Source organism: Leiobunum rupestre, chromosome 6, assembly GCF_980474605.1.
Source record: "Leiobunum rupestre chromosome 6, qqLeiRupe1.1.hap1, whole genome shotgun sequence".
In the NCBI taxonomy this organism is placed as follows: domain Eukaryota; kingdom Metazoa; phylum Arthropoda; class Arachnida; order Opiliones; family Sclerosomatidae; genus Leiobunum; species Leiobunum rupestre.
This window is the reverse complement of record NC_143389.1, coordinates 24743554-24764150: the sequence shown is the minus strand read 5'-3', so window position 1 is coordinate 24764150 and position 20597 is coordinate 24743554. Positions and strand designations below refer to the sequence as shown.

At 36.9% G+C, this 20597-nt stretch overlaps 2 protein-coding genes across 2 annotated transcripts; both read right to left on the bottom strand.

Annotated features, from left to right (window-relative positions):
- Positions 1–4: 4 nt before the first annotated feature.
- LOC149940477 (glutamate receptor ionotropic, delta-1-like) lies at positions 5–17013 on the bottom strand. The gene is made up of 9 exons (XM_090179278.1): positions 16971–17013; positions 10808–10905; positions 7998–8110; positions 7538–7628; positions 6984–7148; positions 6060–6180; positions 4806–5035; positions 3834–4081; positions 5–209 (listed from the first exon to the last, which is right to left on the bottom strand). Exons 1-9 carry the CDS (start codon positions 17011–17013, stop codon positions 5–7), a joined length of 1314 nt encoding a protein of 437 aa, XP_090035404.1.
- Positions 17014–18766: 1753 nt separating this feature from the next.
- LOC149940476 (uncharacterized) lies at positions 18767–20120 on the bottom strand. The gene is made up of 2 exons (XM_090178726.1): positions 19060–20120; positions 18767–19001 (listed from the first exon to the last, which is right to left on the bottom strand). The coding sequence occupies exons 1-2, from the start codon at positions 20055–20057 to the stop codon at positions 18854–18856; spliced, it is 1146 nt and encodes a 381-aa protein (XP_090034852.1). The 5' UTR covers positions 20058–20120; the 3' UTR covers positions 18767–18853.
- Between the last annotated feature and the right edge of the window lie 477 nt (positions 20121–20597).

Below are 20597 nucleotides of genomic sequence, written 5' to 3'. Positions count from 1 at the left end.
AATTTTATTTTGTAATTTTATGGAAAACGATAATAAGAAAAGATATTAACAATCCAAACAGTAATGTTCCAAATGCAGAGTACAGATCCCTTAGCAAGATATAACTTGATCTACCATCATTGAAATCTTCCATTTCGCGAAGATCAACGTGTCTCATCAAATCGTTCTCCCACTTCGTCAAACATCCGCTTTCGTGCAAATAACGTATTCTGAAATAAAAATAATAATAATCAGCTAGACCAAGTCATCTAACAACTTTTAATCTAGCCTTTTAATCAGGTGGCCGGGTTACAATGCGTAGGAGGGTGCTGGCAAGTCCTTCATGCCACCCAAGTCACCTGCTCTCTATTATTGTTAAGTACAAAAAGTTTATTATTGAAAGGGGAAACCAAAGGACTTGCTAACTCAACGCGGAAATAGTTGTTCTCGGTGCAATAAATTAGGATCGATCCTGGCTCCTCTTGATGCGAGGGGAAAGTGCTAACCTCAAAAACGTGTGGGGTTCAAAATAAAGCTAAATCTGCACTCCTACAAATTTCCTTTACACGTTTTCTAGAGCTGGCTTAACGAATATAAGCAAATAATGAAATAAAGATAAATCTCTTTGGCCTTAAACTAGCTTCTTTAGTTGCCTTAAAATGTCGCCAACTGATTCAAAATCTATAAATGTGTCCATAAACAACAATATCTTGATACATTATACCAGGATAGAACAAGTCTCTAATTCGGAAGGTGGGCATCTCCCAATTTATTGGAGCTATTTTTTAACCTAAAATTTTAGTATATTCTCAAGATAGATTTTTTGATGAACCAGATCGCCATTTTAAGGTTGGGATCGACATTAAGTGAATTTCGCCCATTTAAATATCTTACGAAAATAGCCTTTGATATCGACACCATTAACAAAAGTAGAATACACGTGTCTTACATAAAATTAGTTTTAGAGAAAACATGAAACGCTCTCCACCATCAGAAAAAGGTGTCAGCTTGTTCGAACCAATACCGTAGTACTTCGTGTACATAGAAACTTGCAAAAGTCTTAAGGGGATAGTTGCCGCAACATGCCAGAAAGAAACTGTATAATAACTGAAATGGGCTTGTGATAATTCGTATACAATGACTGAAATCAGTCTGCGACACTGGAATGGTTTCTAAATAAGCTGAAGCTAAAGTCTGCAATTATCTGTTAGGTTCTTGTAACTTCGCTGTTTCATAAACAGTTTGTTTAAAAAGGCATTATAATCCAATAGGGTGATCACGCCTTTACTCAGTGTACAATCATGTGGCTTTGACTAGACTAAAATAATTACGTAACTGATTAAAAATTTAGCATAAGCATTATTGATTTGAATAGTTGAAAAAAATAAACGATTGATTGATTGATTAAAGGCTGTACTCAGCTTCTTATTCCTATAATCTTTGTACAGAATGATGTTTAGGAAATGCGTATTGAGATACAGATACAATTACATTTCTTATTGATGTAATATAACTGGTTTTAATACCGTTTCTGGTATGTTACAATTTTCACCAGCGAGATAATTAATTTTTAGGAATGAATTCGCAAAAACTGCTTTCGTGATTTTGTACGAAATTCTATGCCTACAGCCTGCGACTCTAGGCAATCGGTCTATCTTTCCCATTTAGCTATAAAAATGTAAGATGGGTAGTTTTCTTGCATAATCACAAGGTGAGCAGGGTGTTACCTTCATATTCTCAGCTAACATTAAATTATTTTTCGTAGCAGTGAAGGTGTGGCCAAGAAATATTTATAAGGGTATGAGAAAACCCCTGAATATACAGGGTGTTTTGAATTGCTCTGACTGGGCATTTTTTCAGAAACTGCAAGAGATAAAGTTGCGACATTTTCAGGGTATTATTTCTAGGGTGGGATCGCTTTTAATCCTAAATTTCAGAAAAATCGACAATAATTTCGGGTTTTGGTAAAAAATATTTTTTCACCTTGTAGAGTGCTGTCGAAAATGTTCAAAGAAATTGGTTTCATTGAAAAGAACACTTTTTCACGAAGATATGAGCTGATGGAAAAAACAAGCTCTCCATAGGGGCCAATAGCCTTCGCATTTTTGTACGTAATTGAAAGAAATCACGTTAAAAGATTAAATTCCTTAAAAAAGTTCATGTAATTTACCAAAACGCCAATTTAGGCCTACAGTAGGCCTAAAAACGTATCAGTAGACCAACTACGCACAAAGGTTAAGTTTTCAATTAATATTTAATGTGAAATCTTTTTGTTTTCAGCCATTCTCTAACGTTTTTTGAGTCTAATCAACATGCTACTAAACTATTCTCGTGATCAGCGTGCTTTTATGGTCGAGTTATTTTATTTTGAAGCCAATCGTAACGCGCAAAGGGTTAGTGAATTGTTCACCGTTCGTTATCCAGGTAGAAGACAAGCCACCACACCATTCTTGGAGCTGTTCGTGACTATCAGACTTACGGAAACGTCAATCCCAGATTTCGTGGACCAGGTCGTCAAAACATCAACATGGAAGACACCGTTTTAGCCTATTTTGTTGCGTACCCTCGAGCAATCGTCAGATATACAAGCGATGATCTCGAATTATCGACGACCTACGTGTGGACCACTCTTCATAATCACAACCTCCACCAAACTCTGCACAAAGGAGATATGGAACGTAGATTTGATTTCTGCAACTGGCTAATAACCGTGTCTGATGAGAATCCAAATTTCATCAATCAAATGCTGGTGACCGACGAGTGTTCCTTTGGGAGAGATGGGCCTTTCAACCATCAAAACACCCACATGTGGTGTGACGAAAATCCTCACTGGGGTTTTCCTCACCATCATCAACAACAACTCCGACTGAATGTTGGGCTGGTTTTCTCGGGGATCGAGTTATTGGCCCATTTTTCCTCCCAGCTCGACAACGCTACTTGGCGCTTTTGCAGAACGAAATAGCAGACGCTTTAGATGATATTCCGCTGGAAGCTTACAGACAGATGTGGTAACAACATGACGGCACACCACCCCACGTACCTAGATGTGTAGTGGAGCATCTTAACAACGAGTTCCCTCAGCGTTGGGTTGGCAGGAACGGTCACGTTCGATGGCCTGCGAGGTCTCCGGACCTAACTCCGGGGGAATTTTTCTTGTGGGTCCATCAAAGCATAAGTTTACGTGACGTCCGTTGAGAACATCGAAGATTTGCTTCACCGAATCATTGCAGCCTTCGAACTTGTCACTCCTGATATGATCAGACGCTCGTTTCAAAACATGCTTCATCGTGCCCAAACATGTATCGTGGCAAACGAAGGTATCATAGAACCTCACTTGTAAAATTCTTATGATTATTCGAATAAAATTTTCAATTAAATCTTTCAGACATTTATTTCATTTACGTACAAAAATGCGAAGGCTATTGGCCCCTATGGACAGATTGTTATTTTGATTAGCTCATATATTCGTGAAAAAGTGTTCTTTTCCAATGAAACCAATTTCTTTGAAGATTTTCGACGGCACTCTACAACTTTCTTAATGAAACGTATTTTCTAGCACCTACCGATGAAAAAATATTTTTTACAAAAACCCGAAATTATTTCCGATTTTTCTACAATTTAGGATTTAAAACGATCCCACACTAGAAATAATAACCTGCAAATTTCGCAACTCTATCTCTTGCAGTTTCTGAAAAAAATGCTCAGTCAGAGCAACTCAAAACACCCTGTATATGTTTAAAGTGCCAATGGCGTGTTGCAATGCAGGTTATAAAATAGTCATTATAATAAGTGAATTATCTATATATTTCTAGTTATTCAGCTCAATCAGGTACATTGAGATCGTAAAAACGTACATTTCATTGAAATACAAAGAACAATTGAAGTCTTTCCTAAAGCCCAAGGCCGTATTCATTAAACGTAACGGTTCTTTGACAGCTTCAATTTTGAATTGCGAGCCTTCAGAATGAAGGAACAGCAGCATTTTCTTAGTCTCTTTCATGATGGTAAATATGCCGTTCTCAACGTTTAGAAAATCATCAGCATCCGAATTCTTCACGAGTGTAACACTTCTGTACAAGTCAAAATATTCTTCGCTTGCGGGCTAAAAAAGCAATGAATGATTATATTATTTCGAACATTTTCAGATCAGACACAAACATTATCAGTTCTGGACTAAACATTATCAGTTCTGGACTAAACATTATCAGTTCAGGACTAAACATTATCAGTTCAGGACTAAACATTATCAGTTCAGGACTAAACATTATCAGTTCTGGACTAAACATTATCAGTTCAGGACTAAACATTATCAGTTCTGGACTAAACATTATCAGTTAAGACATAAGTTTCTCATAACAAAGTCAAAATGTTACCCCGAAATTCCAACCGTAGAACGGTTTCGCCCTTTGGGGTTTGAAAACTGACTTATTCGGAGATCTTCCGATATCAGTAAAACTGAGTTGCCGTACATGTAATTAATGCAGTCGGCATATCCCCGAGGAAGCCAGAATTCCATCACAGTACTGATTGATACCGGTAAATTGTTGGAATTCTGCCTAAAATCTGGACTTTGGTATATTTATACGATTATCGGAATTCGACGGACGTCCGAGCCTAAATATTGTTTGATGAATATCAAATTGCCACCCAATACTTGCGAAGATTTTAACTATTCATTGACACTCATATCCTAAACCCCAAATTAGAAATTCAAAAAGGTTTAATAAAACATGGAGCTCATAGCGATACTGCACCCGTGAAAAGAACTGGTTAATCCGACTCTGTTCTAAGTAATAAGTTACCGTTAGTTTAAAAAAAGATATTACCATGTACGGTATGAAATTCTCAAGAGCGCTATGATTTGGAACAAAAATGAGAAGTTCTCCCGATTTCAATATTTCTATAAGCTTTTGCAAAGTGTCTACGGTGTTGTCCGTGGAAAAACTAGTGGAAGCCTTCAGAGCACATCGGTAATGAATGATAATCATCAAAGTGGAAATCAACCAGAAAGTTACGAACAGCGATGACAATGTCCCTCCAGTGGGAGATCTGGTTGCTTTTATAAACCATAACTCTATAATATTGTACCATAAGTTTAGGGAATATTTTACTGAGAGCTAGTAACGGAGTAACGTCATCGCAAGAAGAAAATCTCCCCCTAGCGAGGCGCTGTCAAAGGCTACGCGTGACGCGTTAGCAAGCGGACGCAAAACGGCCACGAAGCCGGTAATAGCTTTCAGTAAAACTGTTGCATATGAAAAATAGGAAATGTCACACTTATTATATTACAAGTCAATTTGGGTAACGGTGAATGTGACGATTGAGTGGTGGGATAATTCTGCCTTCCAAAACCTTTAAATACCTCCATACGTGCGATAATTTTATTTACTATACGAATTATACACTCGGTATTATAAATATATTTGATAATGCTTAAAGATAATATAACCTAAGCAGGGACGCTTAAGCCTCCACCATTACTCACTGGTTGTGCGACAGTCTAGAACGAAGTAGAAAATTACCATTTCCCATTCTGCTGTGTGGTGTATCGTTCGAAAATATACGCTTATGGCAGGATTTCCTACTACGTTCTAGACTGTCGCGCCACTAGTGAGTAATTTCGGAAGCTTGACTTTCCCTGCTAGGGCTATACTCCCTTGGTTCTACACGCTTAATATAAAATCACAGAAATATTTCCCCATTACCCCTAAAGGTATTTGAATAATATTTTAAATTAAATAATAATATAATAGACCACTACAGTCAGTGTCGTAGCGAGGGGGACAGGGGGCCAGACAATCCGGGCTCCGGTGGGTTAACAAAGAGGCGCCCAATTTATTAAAATATATTTATAATATAACTGCGTGGCGGGGGGTATGAAAATTTGGGTGTTTGGCCTTGGGCGCCAATAAGCCTCACTACGCCACTGACTACAGTTATTACTTTCAACGCATCTACGAAACTTGGATCACACCGATTTACGGGTACATGAAATCAAATTGAATGGTTAATTGGTCAACTATTCAATTAATGTGTCGTAATATGGACCGTTATTATCTAATATGATTTTCTTTAATTACCTTGGCTTAGAATGGCTCCGAAGACAAATAGAATGACGTAATGCTTCTCTTCATTGTTACTTACTAAACGGTAAAGAATGATGGCGGCACATATGAGATAAGCAAAAAGAAAGATCCATATCTAAAAGGAATGGTATTTTAAACAAACCAAAGGGAATCTGCTTTTATCAAGAATGAATTCAAGTACCAAAGATATGTCGAGCCACACATTCTAAATTATATCCTCCGCGTACTTTGAACCGAAAATTTATCTGTTTTAGATTTTTCATGGCACTCTTTCACAAGGACGATCATCCTCTACGGTTATGCTTTGTGATTTAAGGGGGAACGGTCAAGCTTTAACCCGTTAGATAGCCCTATAGCCCATTAAAAACCCAAAATTTATGACGAAAACCGCATCAAAAAATATTGAGTGGTTAATATTTAATAAAATAAAGAAATTTCGGGAAATCGAAAAGCGCGCGTCCGCCGCGACACCTGGTGAGAAGTCGGTGAGTCAGAAAAACAACGTAAAAGCGCGCGCTGCTGAAGACGCAAAAAATTTCCAGTTATAAGAGACTTAAGCCAAAATTGCGCGATTTTAAAAGTTAGGATAGTTCGCAAATCGCTCATACGGGGTTAGGATCGCTGGCGGCAGCCCCTAAGATGGCGGCGAAAATTCAAACCCAAACACCTGACGTTATTTTTCGTTTCAACTTATTGGGCCAAAAGCTATTTTTTCAAGACAAAGAAAGGTACGTGTTATTATATTGAACGTCTTGTTAATCTTTTGATACGGAAATAAGGCCATATTTGGAAAAGCTTGGCCGATTCCCCTTAAAAAGCAAACGAACATTCGCTTCGGAGTACGCGAGTGCGGTACTAAAGACCAATGACATACTCCCGTTCTTAGGCCCCTGAATACATTTTTGCTTTCATTGATACCTCCAGGTCGAAAGGGCTCAAATAAAATATGGAATGTTCGGCCACAGTCGGTTGATGATGCCCGATGAAGAATCGAACAGTATCGACGAAGTAGGGCACGCTGAAATCAATGCACACTCGTCTCGAAAACGTGTCCGTTAAATCGGTCAGGGCGACTTCACATTCCTACGAGAAAATTACAGAGCTAAAGAGTTAACACGTTTCCCTGTTAGTTTCATCAAATATTATATTATATCCCCGTGGATTTTTAATAAAATTTTGTTTCTAGCGTTATTTCTTCCATAGAAGGATTCATTGGACTGTTGGTGACGTAAATTATAGATGATTTTTCTAAATTTGAATTTGAATTTGACTTTGACCTTTATTTTCACACCCACCGTTAAGTCATTGTCAAGATAACAAGGCAAATAATCTGCAGATAGCTATAAGTACTTTAATGGGTATAGGAAAATATCAAATGATGGCGGATGATCAAAATTAGTCATGGCCTCAGTCTCATCAAATGAGGGATTTCATATTTTAAGTTTACCTATATCTCACTTTCAGATATTTACATTTCTCTGTAGACGTCCAACGGCACCAGTCCAAGAGTGGTTTTTTAGCATAACTCCGTAATGGCCAGATTCTGTCTGAATTAGATCGCATCTGTAGTTACAATATGTTTGTTAAAGTATAAAGTTGATATGTCCGTGATGTCTCGCTATAGCGAACTTCTATTATAAAATAATGTACACAGAGTTTAAACCTGAAAAAGCCTTTCTATAAAATAAGCTTCGCTTGCTGAACTGATTTTTATGTAGCTCATTCGTCACGAAATACGTAGAAGCTCAGTTCAGTTTATACCTAAAAACAGGGTGCGTCGTCGAATTTCCTATTATGTCCAGGGTTCTTCGTAGTATAACGTCATCGATACGTCACCCGTGACGCAGCAGCAACATCAAAACAAGAAGGCCAATGTTACTTTGTAAAAAGGCCTATCCATTCTTGATAATAGTTAAAATTTCTATTACTTACGAAAAATTTAATGTCGTTGATATTGCATCTAGAAGTTTTCCTTCGTAACCATCGATTATCTTTGTTTCCGAAATATGGCCGTTTGGAGATTTAATAATTCTCAAAAGAGCACTCTAGAAAATGGGTCATTAAGTTACTTCACAGACAAAAAATTAAGCTTAAGCTTTCGCGGGAAACAAACTGTTACTAAATTACATTAGTAGAATATTAAAGGTTGTTAAATATAAATAAAGAATAAATAAATAAATATAGCAATATTAAGAATAAGTTCATAGAATATTAGGATACATATTCGTAATACAATTTGTAATAAACGCTTCCGATAAAGCTGAAGGTCTAATTTGCGATGAAGCGTAATAAATGTCGGTGGCTCATTGGTAGAGCACTCATCTGCCATGCAGAAGGGTCCGGGTTCAAAACCCGTCCAATGCGATCGCAAGTTGATAATAGGACGTATACCGTGAACATTTGGTGGACACAGTGACTTATGGACGTTGAGACGTATATCGTAACCCTCAGCATACGGTCCGTCTGGAAAGTCAACATATAGACGTTGGAGAGTAGATCGCAAACGAAACAAAAACCACAAAAACACAACACGTCACAAGTGCACAATACACATCCACATTACAATCGCAACATCTCGAAAAAGACTACCAAGTCACAACGGTCGTGACAGTGAGCGTTGACGAACAAAACACCAAAAAACCCCAAACGCAAATATTTTCCGTTACGCTCACCATCACGGCAGCTTTGCCACAATTTAGAATCAAAGAAACTGCGTACGCAGTGATTACGCATTACGCTTTGCCCCGAAACTGCGAACGCGTTCGCAGGACACACACACAGACACGGTGATTGTATAACCCCTCCTAGGTTACATAGTACCCTCGGAGAAGTAATTAGATAAAATCGGATCAATTAGACGAAATTTGGAAATGTTAACAATTTCGAATTTTTTCAGTTAAAATAAGATAAATTTGGGAAATTTTAGGCATATTGGTTGAATTAGGTAAAATAGGGTGGAATCCTACATTTTCGAAAATGGATGAAATTGGATAAACTTTGGAAATTTGGGTTAGTTAAATAAAAATTAAACAAATTCAAATAAATTGTTTATATTTCAAACATTTTGAATAAAATTAAGTAAAGTTCCGTAAAATCCATCAAAGAGTGGTAAAATTGGGTAAAAACACAATTTGGGTTTATTCATGGTTAATTATTTTTTTTAATAAAAATTGAGAAAATTCAAGCAATATAGGTAAATTCAGTTATGGAAGGTCAAAAATTAGGAATGGCGAAAAACTTTAAAATTTAGGCTTGTCCAGATTCAATTAGGTTAATTTCAGATTTGTAATATTAGGAAATTTTTGTAAAATCGCTCAAAGTTCGGAAAAAGTTATGAAATTAGGTAATCTCATATAAATAAGATTTGAGTAGTAAAATTTAAATACAATGGGCAATATTTTCAAAAATTTAAAACTTTTTCCGAACTATCAATTTCTTAAAATGTATTCAACATTTCTTGACACCACCCAAATTACTTTTTATTTCCCTTATTTACTTGAATTTAAAATTTTTACTAGAACCAAACCATTTAAATTGAACCCTTTTTAAACAAATACATGTAGAAGGACACTTTATACAGCTAAAGGCTATTTTAAGTTAAGTTGCACACGCAAATAATTTTAATCGATAATGTCGAAAACCCCGACTCTTTTATAACTACTTTTTACCGACGACAAAAATAAGGAAAATGGCAGTCGATTATCCCACTCTTAGACCTTTTACCGACTATAAATCAACAGCGCTGTGCCACATGTAAATTTAACACTTTTACTGAAATGTACTGATATTTATCGAAGTTTACTGTTATAAATCCAATTTTCTTGAAATTTTCCTAGTTTTGTTGGGATTTTACCCAAACATTAAGTTAAGAAATTTAAAGATATATGAGTTTACCCAATTTTATCCAATTTCCCCGATCTTTGAGCGATTTTATCTGAAATTTCCTAATTTTACTAAATTGCCTAAAAGTTCTTACATTTATTTATATTTTCTCTTCAGCTCGTTTCAAGATACATGAAGGTCAACCAGCCAACCGAGTTTCAAACAAATCGGAGATAAACACCTTGGTTAGTTTCCTTGTTAGTCATGACACAGCAAGAGGAACATGACGTGACCAAAACACTTAACGTGACCAAGGAAGATTCATCTTCCTTGACGTGACAAACGTTTGGAGCCTATCATAAATGACGTAACGTAGTAAGGGGGGAGGCAGGTTTGTACAAGTGTGACTAAATGTTGCAGGGGATGGGTCGAAAATATGTTACGTCACCTATCGTAATTCTATCTCAATTTCTAGGTGTAAAAAAAATAAATTGATTAAATTGAGTGGGGTTTTAGTATTTGTGAATTAAACGACAAAACTGGTAAAAAAGACCGTATATTTAATAAAAATAAATCGCAGTACTTCGGCAAAATATGCCTTCAAGGCGGTACAAAATTTGAAAGAAGACTAAGATTTGAAAAATTAAAAGCACGCGCGGTGGAATGCCTAATGAACGCGAGCCGTAAAAAGAGAGCTAGAAATAACTACACAGAAAAACTAAAGGGGGAAAAATATTACAGAAATAGAAAATTTAACGGAACGAAAGCTTTTCGTTCAGTCCGGCTGGGAATTCCGTTCCGAATTTGAAAATCAGTCGGTTTTCTTCAGTAACTCTAAAAGGTCGGTCACCGTTAAGAACCTTGAGAACGCGGATAGAAACGGCAGATATGGTGTGGACGTCGTTGAAGTGTCTAGTTACATGATTTTTGTCGCGGTTGCTTCTGATATCAAGTAAGTGTTCGCGGAAACGATCAGCGAGGTGTCGACCAGTCTCGCCGACGTAAACTTTGTCGCAAACTTTACAAGACAAAGAGTAAACGAGGTTGGATGTTATACAGGAAAAGGATCCTTTAATATGATAGTTCAATTTGGGGGTTGTAACCACCAAGTTGGAACTAACATAAGCGCACGTGTTGCAGAAAATCGATCGAGGTAGTTGACCTAATTCTAAGATTTCAGACCAACGTTTCTAACCTATTCGAACCAAATTTGTAAAACGTGTAGCGTTTCGGTTCCACGTGCTTATTGAAGAAAATTATTGGTCATTCTTACAAAAATACATAAACCGGTAAAATCTTTATTGATAAAAATTTATAATATTGTATTATTTTAATATAATTATAACATAATAACTGGACTTGTATGGAAATTATTATTTGAAAAATTGGTCTTTAATCCTTGGTCATAAAAACGGTCGCTCTTCAAGTGTTAGTGTGCTAAACATGGAGTTGAAATTTATCTTAATTCTCACGGAGCAACTCAGTTTGCTGACTAGTGGGAATAGGTCTAAAGGCTATTTGAAGCTAAGTTAGTGTGCCCAAAGATTAATGTTTTCAACTACTAGTACTTTTTAACAGGTTCCATTTAAAGGAAGTGGCGACTCCATAGAAAACTCCTCGGAGGCATTTCCGTATATACCCTTTATCGTAGGCGTCGCGCGAATTTCTTTAATTTGATCGACGAGAAGCTCCGATGATTTTTGAGTTTAATTGGCGAAGCAAAACTACTGTTAACTATTAATCTACTACAGTCTTTTTCATATTTTAACTTATTTTTATTTATTAGAAAAGATGTTTATATTTATTAACTAAATAAAATTAGACATTAAGCCTCGGTCATAAGACGGCCATCGTGTTAAATATGAGATTATAAAACTTGAATAGGATTTTAAAGCGACATACCTCGTTGCAAATATACAGCAATTATTTAGTGTGACACTTCCAATTGTTCACATGCAAATGTTTTACTGAGAACTATTCACAAGACAGACTGCATTACGGGCTTCGTCGCCGTTTTGCGTCCGCTTGCTAAAGCGTCACACGTATCCTTTGACAGCGTCTCGCTTGGGGGAGTTTTTATTCTTGTGATGACATCACTCCGTCACTAGCTATCAGTAAAATATTTTCCAAACTGACAAACTTATGGAACAATATTATAGACTTATGGTATGATGCACTGCCGAAAGTGACATCTATCATACCATCCAGGTACTACACAAGAGCCGCATTAATAATTAAATCTAGAAAAGTACTCCCCCTCCCCCCCCCCCCCCCCAGGCAATCGACTCTGAAAAAAGATCTGTGGTGATAAAGACCGTAAAAGCTGTGTAGCTATAAGGAATGTTTCGACTACAGACCAGATTATAAAGGTATAAGCGTTTACACAGTATTTAGTCATAAGAGTACATGTTTTACAAAACATTTGATCAAAATATACTAACCTGCATATAGGTTATTCTTAGCTTTCCGCCCCAGCAAGGGCTTAAACTCCATTTCATATTTCTGTTGGCTAATGTCGATTATATAAATGATTTGAAGGCAGATTCGATTGTCTACAAAATAAACGCGCATTCCTCACACGTCCTTCGAAAAGACCACCATTTTGTTTTGATTATTGGTGTTTTAGGATATGTTGGCGAACGAACTGCCAGCGGTGGTCTAACGTCAATAGTTTCTTAAATAAAAGTAAATTTCCATTCTTACGAAAGGTGTCTTAAACAATACTAATGTCTTTTAATATTGAACCGAGAGAGACCAGGCCACTAAACCTTTTCAATGTAAATACCATTATATTTAATGCAATTTCTTTTTGTAAATACATATAAAATGCATTTGATGGTATTGATTTATCGACATAATACTCTAAGTACTCAATCTCTGAAGTTTCTGTACGTGTCACCTCAATTATTATTTTTTTTTATATTTTTCTTCCCTGACATCTTGCATGCGATTTTAATTGGTTTTTTCTTATAAAAGCGATACTTGTAATTAAATAGTTGAAGTTAAAAAAACTAGAAGCTAGCGTTGTTAGTTACCAGCTCCACATAGACTTATTCGTTTTATTGTGCAGACATTAAATCTTCAGTTTCTAATGGTCTACAAAATCAAGGCTTAATGAGTTGAATCGTCCGTTTCTGCTTGATTATAAAGGGACTTTCAAGGGAGGTGTGAGGAGTCGGATTCATAAAACGTAACTGAAACGTCATCAGAGTGTAACTTTGTTGAAGCGACGAACGGTGACCCAATGACGTATTTTAAATGGATTTCACCCCCCAAACTCTTATTAAAAGTCCCTGTAAAGGGCAACAACAATGGCGTGGGTAAAGCTATGTGACCAAACTTGCTCCAGCTGCACCGTGACACTGAAGCTTTCACCTTTTGCGTTGTATGGCAGTGCCACCGGTCAGAAGGTTCGGTAGGGTGGCGGCCATAGCTAGGCAGGGGTGGGTGAGGGGGCCGCCCCGCCGACCACTGGCCCGTTGGGGTAGGGGCGATTTAAATTAAGTTAAAGAGTAAATAAAAGAAGAAGTTACGTAAATAATAAAACATAAAATAAAAATTTATCGGTATTAGTATTATCCAATTAAGAATTTTGTTTTCCAACTCCTGAGTCTTACGGCTAGTAAACTTGTAATAACCGTAAGGTAGAAATGCGGCGGACTCCGTCGAATTTTTACCCGATCGTGTACAGTCTTCATATTAACGGAAACAGATAGTTGGATACTCTGTAGATCACTCATTTGACAGACTGACATTTAAGTTTGTAAGTTCTATTTCTTTTCTGTATTTTTATTACACGAGAATGATAAAACACATAGTAATAGGTTAACAAAGTTTAATAATCCTTAATTATCTGTTCAAAATCAAAAGACCCCGTGTTGTGTTTTACATAACCGAAAGTGAAACTAAAACTTTATTATGTCCCGCAAACATTTTCGTATAGAGTAGTATCATAGGAAAAAGCATGGGTGACGTTGCGTGATGTAGCACTGATACTACTCTATAGTTCTATAATTGTTTAGATGCAATAGGGTGCACGACGACACAATACGACGTAATAATTTCGTTTAGGTAACACTAATATACCTAATCGATTTTAGGTTTTAATTGTTTATAGATTAAAATCTTTAAATAAATACCTAAGAAAAATGTCTGGTAGAAAATATAATAGCGGTGTTAGCCCTGGGGAAAGGGGAAACCCTGCGGAATTGTTTTATTTTGTTATTTTATAAGCGTTTGAATTAAGGTAGAGTCGGTTTGTTTTCCGAAACGTGAACTGAAATATAGACCTCAGGTTTTAGAGTAAATCGATTTTTCATTATTCCTTTAATAATTTTTTTAACAATCTCAAACAAGGGCGCAATGCTCGAAAACGAAAATTTTTGCCCATTAAAATAAAAAGCTACAGTTGCTTTTATTTAGATAATTAGATTTTAGACCAAATTTAGGAGTAATTAAATTTTTCTTTTAGGGCTTTAATTATTATTTAACAAACATTTTACATCGAGGTAAAAAAATAGTTGGTTTTGTTTATGTTGTAGATTGTTTGCAGAAGATATAAAATCCAACACTCAAACGTTTATCAAGGGGTTCAATACATGGTGGAAGTTAAACCCAAAGGTTAATGAACATGAAGCTTAGGAGCAGCACCTTTCGTGCTTAGAAAAATGGAAAACCTTGCGAATGGGATTAAACTTCAAAATACTATTGATCACAACTTGTAAGCGGGAATTGACGACGAAAAAGTAAAACGGGGGGAGATTTTAAAACGTCTTTTAGACGTGATTTTGTTTCTTGCCCACCAAAACCTACCTTTTCGAGGTCACCGAGAGAGCTTATTATCAGAAAACCAGGGGAATTTCTTGGAATTGGTTAGGTTTTTATCTAAATATGACCCAGTTTTGAAGGAACACTTTTTAAGGATTGAACACTCAGTCGGTAATGTAGAATGAGTGCAATCTTATTTGTCTAAAGTTATTCAGAATGAGTTGATTAGCCCATGGATTAAACACTGTTTAGTGATCCATGATTAGCCTTTGGAAAATGAAATGAAAAAGAAAATTGTTTGTCATATTAGAAAATCAAAGTATTTCGGAATTCTTTTTGATAGTACTCCAGATTTGTCACATGTATATCAAATGAGTCAAGTGATTAGGTATGTTCATATCGAAGGAGACCAGGTAGAAGTAAAGGAATCGTTTCTTGGCTTTTTCCCGATATGCGGAAAAACCGCTGCCGAGCTCACTGCAAATATTTTGAGCCACCTTAAAGAAGACCAACTCGACATAAACCTATGCCGTGCCCAAGGATATGATAACGCTGCAGTTATGGCGGGAATTCATGGCGGAGTGCAGAAGAAGATTAAAGTTGGTTTCACAAAATTCACACTCGACGGAAAATTAGCAGCGTAAAGTTGAACGTTAGCGGTATATCGAATGGGAATCAATTTTCAGCTCGGCGTTTATTATCGTCTTTCCGGCATATTTTCCGTCGAGTGTGAAACCAGCTTAAAGAAATCAATCAAAAAGCTTTGTTTACGCCGTGTTCTAACCAATCGTTGAACTTGAGTGGTGTTCACTTTCGGAAGTTCTGCTTCAAGTATAACTTTATTTGGAACTTTAGAAAGAGTATATAAATTTTTTTCATCATCAACACACCGATGGGATATGTTAACGGAAAATGTTGGGGTGTCTGTAAAGAGACTTGTAGAGACAAGGTGGAGCGCACATTTTGTAGCTGTAAAACCAGGAAAAGAAAATTTCAAGAAGCTAGTCTTTACGTGGATCTTTTGTGCGACACAAATAAAGAAAACATTGATACTAGAGGAGGCGCTTCCACGCTCACACCTGCCTTGTGTGATTTTAAATTTTTATGCTATTTAGCTTTTTGGTGTTAAATACTAAACGAAGTGAACTTAACATAAAAGTATTTACAAACTTCCGCGATTACGTTAGAGAAATCGTTAGTAAAATTTTAAGCACTAAAAATATTTCTTCGAAACGAAAGGAGCAATATAGTGGAGAGGGCGATTCATTATGCCACCGAAACTTGCAACGACATGGACATATCGATTGAAAGACGAGGTAGACCGAAAAAGAAGAGAATGCCTGGCGAATTGTCTGAAGATGCAGCTCTGACTTTCCGAAAATAAATAGAGAGGTCTTGTTCGAATGTATTGATAGATTTTACCAAGAACTTGAGAATAGATCTAAGGGAATGGATGACATTGTTTCCATTTTCTCAGTTATTCAACCAAAGACTTTTTTTCATGCAACAGAAGAACTTTATTCCCTCGCTCCAAACCTGACGAAAACGTACACGGAATTTTCTGATGATGATATCGTTGTTGAAATTTTACGCCTACATCGTCACATACAGGCTGAAAAAATCACCATAAAAGATGCAGAGAATTGGACAACTTTGGAAATGGTGAGGTTTATTGTCAAAGGGGCTTTTATGAGTCACTGTCAAACATTTATCTTTGCATTCGATTTTTTTTTAACAATATGTGTATCAATTGCGGCTTGTGAAAGAAGTTTTTCGAAGCTAAAATTTATCAAGAGCTATTTGAGGTCTACGATGAGTCAACAGAGATTGATAGCATTAGCATTACTTTCCATCGATAAGGAACATAGTAAAAACATTGATTTTAATGATCGGTACAATTAAAGCACGAAAACATTTATGAACAATAAATTCGTTATTTACTGATTTTGTAAATAAATGTTTTAAATAAATAAATAGTAATTTGAAAATTTTAAATTTAAAAAATTGCCGCCCCAGGGATCCAGCCATCTTAAGCCGCCATTGCCACCGGTGGACTTTCTCCATTTTCCCCCTTTAGCCAGTGTCACGATGCAATTTGAACAAATTCAGCCACGTAAGTTTCCCCACGCTACGTTTGTAGCAATTTATTTTCATAATAAACTCTTCTCGGTTCTATTTGAGGGGAAAATAAAAATATACTTACACCGTAATACTGAGTATTTGAAAAACGTGTTTTTCCTTGATTTTCTGAGAATTCCACAATTTTAAATTTGATTTGGGGTGATTTCCATACACGGTTTGTCCACCCAGTCATACCTGCATCGTCAGAGTCGATGTATCCTGTTAAAATTGAACTCATATCACTTGTCTCACTACTATGTGTGGTCGAGAAGTTAAAATGGGTGAAATCGGCCCTTAGTTGCTTCTAGATATATTTTTTTAATCATCAGCTAGGCTAATACCCAAGGCACCACCTTAGGCCTAAGTCATCAAGCGTCTTTTAAGGCCATCAATTCGGGTGGCCGGGTTACAACGCGTAGGAGGGTGGTGGCAAGACCTTCATCCCACGCGAGCCAACAGCCCCCTACACTAGCTATTACCGTTAACCTCAACAAGTTTTATGGAAGGGGAAACCGAAAAGCTCGGCGGAAAATCCCTTAAACCAGTAGGGAGAGAACTTGCAAACGAACGCAGAAGGAGTTGTTCCGAGGTTTCACCCGGTGCCACAAGCTGGGATCGAACCCGGCTCCTCTTGCTGCGAGGCGAAAGTGCTAACCACTCCGCCACCCCGAAAAGTTAGTAATTTTCTCAGACCTTGATATGGGGACTATCGGAATATCGTCTCCTGCGATAATAATCTAGTTATTTTATCGGAGGAATGACGCGAACTTACACAGACTATTAACTTAAAATTTTACAAAGCCAATAACTAAAAATTTGTTTTAGCTACGAATATTAAATTTTCAGGACACAGAACGTACAGGGGGTCACTTGACAACGGAAATTTCCATGACCTTCAACTATTTCTTCAACGTCACTTAAAATTTATCTCGAGGACCATCAGAGATAAAAAGTTGGTTTCCATTAGAAAAGTGTTTCCCGTCACGTCTGCGGTATAAATAGCTTGGAAACTACCTAATTTGACCAATAACCAGTCTAGGGAATTTAAACAAAAACAGGAAGGTCATGACGAAAATTATGTACCAGAGACCAGGTCGAATTAGGGATATTAACTCGAAAAATACTCATGCTAGAGTATCGAAATTTGCTAGACATACTCATCTAATAGGAAGTCATTCAAAGTTTATCTTGAGTACCAATTACAATTTCAAAAGTGTGTAAATTGAAATTTTAAGTCTTTAACACCATGATGAAAACCTTTCAAATTGGAACCATTTCTCTATATCTATTGACTTTCAAGATAAACTTTGATTGATCTTGAACCATGAGTCAAAGGTTACCCGAGTTTACAAATTCTAAAGACCCCATACGAAATGAGTATGTCTAGCAAATTTTAACATTCTAGCACGAGTATTGTTCGGATTGTTAGCCGACCGTTGTTAGCCGTTCAACCTGGTCTCTGGTACATAATTTTCATCATGAGCTTTTTTTTTGTCTGAACTCTTTCGACTTGTTATTGGTCAAATAAGGAAGGACCTAAGTTGTTTACACCTAACAAGTGACGGGGAACACTTTTATATTTGAAACCAACTTCGTATCTCTAATGATCCTCAAGATAAACTTTAAATGACCTTGAAGATAATGGGCTGAATTTCTTTAGAGAGCCCGACGAAGTCAACACGTGCAGCGCACAGGCACTTAGAGAGTGAGATTTTAAGCTATAATGGGTACAAATAATCTTACAACAAAAATATAACTAATCAAATAGGCTTGGACACCCGATGGGAATTTTAAAAAATGTGAAGTGGTCTTAAAAATAACATGTTACAAAGGAACGATAATACTATCCGCATGTGGGTGCGCATATGGTTACCTTTAAGTTGAAATTCAAAGTAAGGCCGTTGGGAAAAATAAGAACACTGAATTAAGTAAGTAGTTATCTCCTCATCACATAAGCCCACCTGATAATTTAAGAAATCATTATTAAAAAGTATAAAAAGATACTAGACTTTATTTTCAATAGGAAACTATAAAACAATATCCGTTACATGTAGAAAAAATTTACATGATCATTAATATTACGAAGATTCGTAAGTGTGAAAAATTTCACATTTGTCAAACCGTTCAGTGCACCTTTGCTTGTTACGCTCCAAAAATTGTTTACCATCGTTATACGCTTGTACAAGAACCGGATGATTCTTTTTAGTGCTCTGCTTGATTTTTACACTGAAAAAAACTGCTATTAGACCTAGAGTTTAAATTGAATAAAAATTATCTGACTCACTCGTCGAAATTGTCGATTGCCCAAGGTCCAAAAGACCCCATGGAATTAGGATGAGCGCCAGCTTTACACAACATGATGGCTAAACAGTCATGTCCCAATGTTGATAGTAGTTCCGAGATGGTATTGTTCCCGAGTTTGATTGATTTTTCTTTGAGGTTGCTCTTGTTGGTACCCTCCGTTGTTTGGGAAACCTCGCTTTCGTAGTTGGCGTTAGTTGGGGACAGCAAGTCGAAGTCGGTGTTACGATGTCCAACCCTCTTGGTCCCGTTTCTCGCTTGGATTTTGCGGCGGAGATTTTCCAATCTGATTCGCAACTCTTCGGGGATGTGACGGTTTCTGTCCAGTCGAGTTGCTTTTATATTTTCACGAATGGTTTTTCCTTCTCGTTTTTCTTTTCTTATACTCGAGTCGTCACTGTCAATGATATCTTCGTCGATGCGTTCTTCCGCTCGGTTGGCATGTTGGGTTGCGGCGCTGGAATTCCAAAATTCATTGAGGGAGTTCACTATAGTCTCACTTACGAATTGAACCGCTTTTCTCGGTGTCATGTCGTCTCGCGCTCCATTTCTGACACCGGCGAGGAAGATATTGCGAAGCTCATGGACGGTTCTCCTGGTTTGTTGGATCTGTTCGTCTAGAAGATGACCAATTCTGTCGGTTGAAGGCCTCCGATTTTTGGTACTCTCAAGGATCAACTGACTTCTGAGGTTCCCCAAGTTCTGGATGACATTACCAGCAACGTGCTCTAAACTGGAACGAATACCACGGAAAATATTTCCGAGCGATTTCACCTTGGCTTCAATTTGAATATCTTGTCCGACATTGAATGGGTTTACGAATGAAGTTAACGGAATTACGACCATGGGTGTTGAATCCCGAAACTCATTTCCGGAAAAGTGTCTGTGATGAGGACTACTTCCAACAACGATGCTTAGGGACAACGTCTGACTTAATACGTTTAAAAAGCAAATCAGCACTAGTGATGAACTGGAAACCATCTCGTTCGACTCAGAAAATTGTTGAAGATCGAATGACGTAATAACCACAAATAAATAAGCGTTGAAAAATTCCACCGCTTATATAGCTATTTCGGAAAGAGAGTTAATGAAGATTGAGTACAGCTTAAAGATATATGTGCAAAGTTCATGGTGGACAATATGTTTTGGCCAGCGAAAGAAACGATTATGTTATTAATTAAAAAAATCTCATACTAATGTAAAGGTAGATCATTATCTCAAATGAAACATCTACAAGTTATTCAATCCTTTAAAAAATGTAATAACGCTAAAATTTAATGGCTTCGCGGAAACAGGTTGAAAGGTTGGAATTAAGAAAACAGGTTTTAAATTTATATATTTTCAAACACTGACCAATCCGCGCTCGTTTATAGTACGATTATAGAAAAATGCTCAGTTACGATGAAAAAAAAATAGTCAACCATGTGTAACTTACCTACGCCTAAGAAGAGAGATAAAGTGGATGAGACTAGCTACGTTTGGATTTTTTTCTGGGTAGGCACTGCGTGATAACAACCCATC

Excerpts from the sequence above, each read along its gene's own strand:
- LOC149940477 (XM_090179278.1), bottom strand. The coding sequence starts at position 17,013 with ATGAGTTCAATTTTAACAGGATACATCGACTCTGACGATGCAG. Across the intron at positions 10,906-16,970 it reads CATCGACTCTGACGATGCAG|TTTGCGACAAAGTTTACGTC; the intron begins GTATGACTGGGT and ends TGTCTTGTAAAG. Across the intron at positions 7,149-7,537 it reads TTGGACGTCTACAGAGAAAT|GAATGTGAAGTCGCCCTGAC; the intron begins GTAAATATCTGA and ends ATTTTCTCGTAG.
- LOC149940476 (XM_090178726.1), bottom strand. The coding sequence starts at position 20,057 with ATGGTTTCCAGTTCATCACTAGTGCTGATTTGCTTTTTAAACGTATTA. Across the intron at positions 19,002-19,059 it reads GCAATCGACAATTTCGACGA|TGTAAAAATCAAGCAGAGCA; the intron begins GTGAGTCAGATA and ends AGTTTTTTTCAG.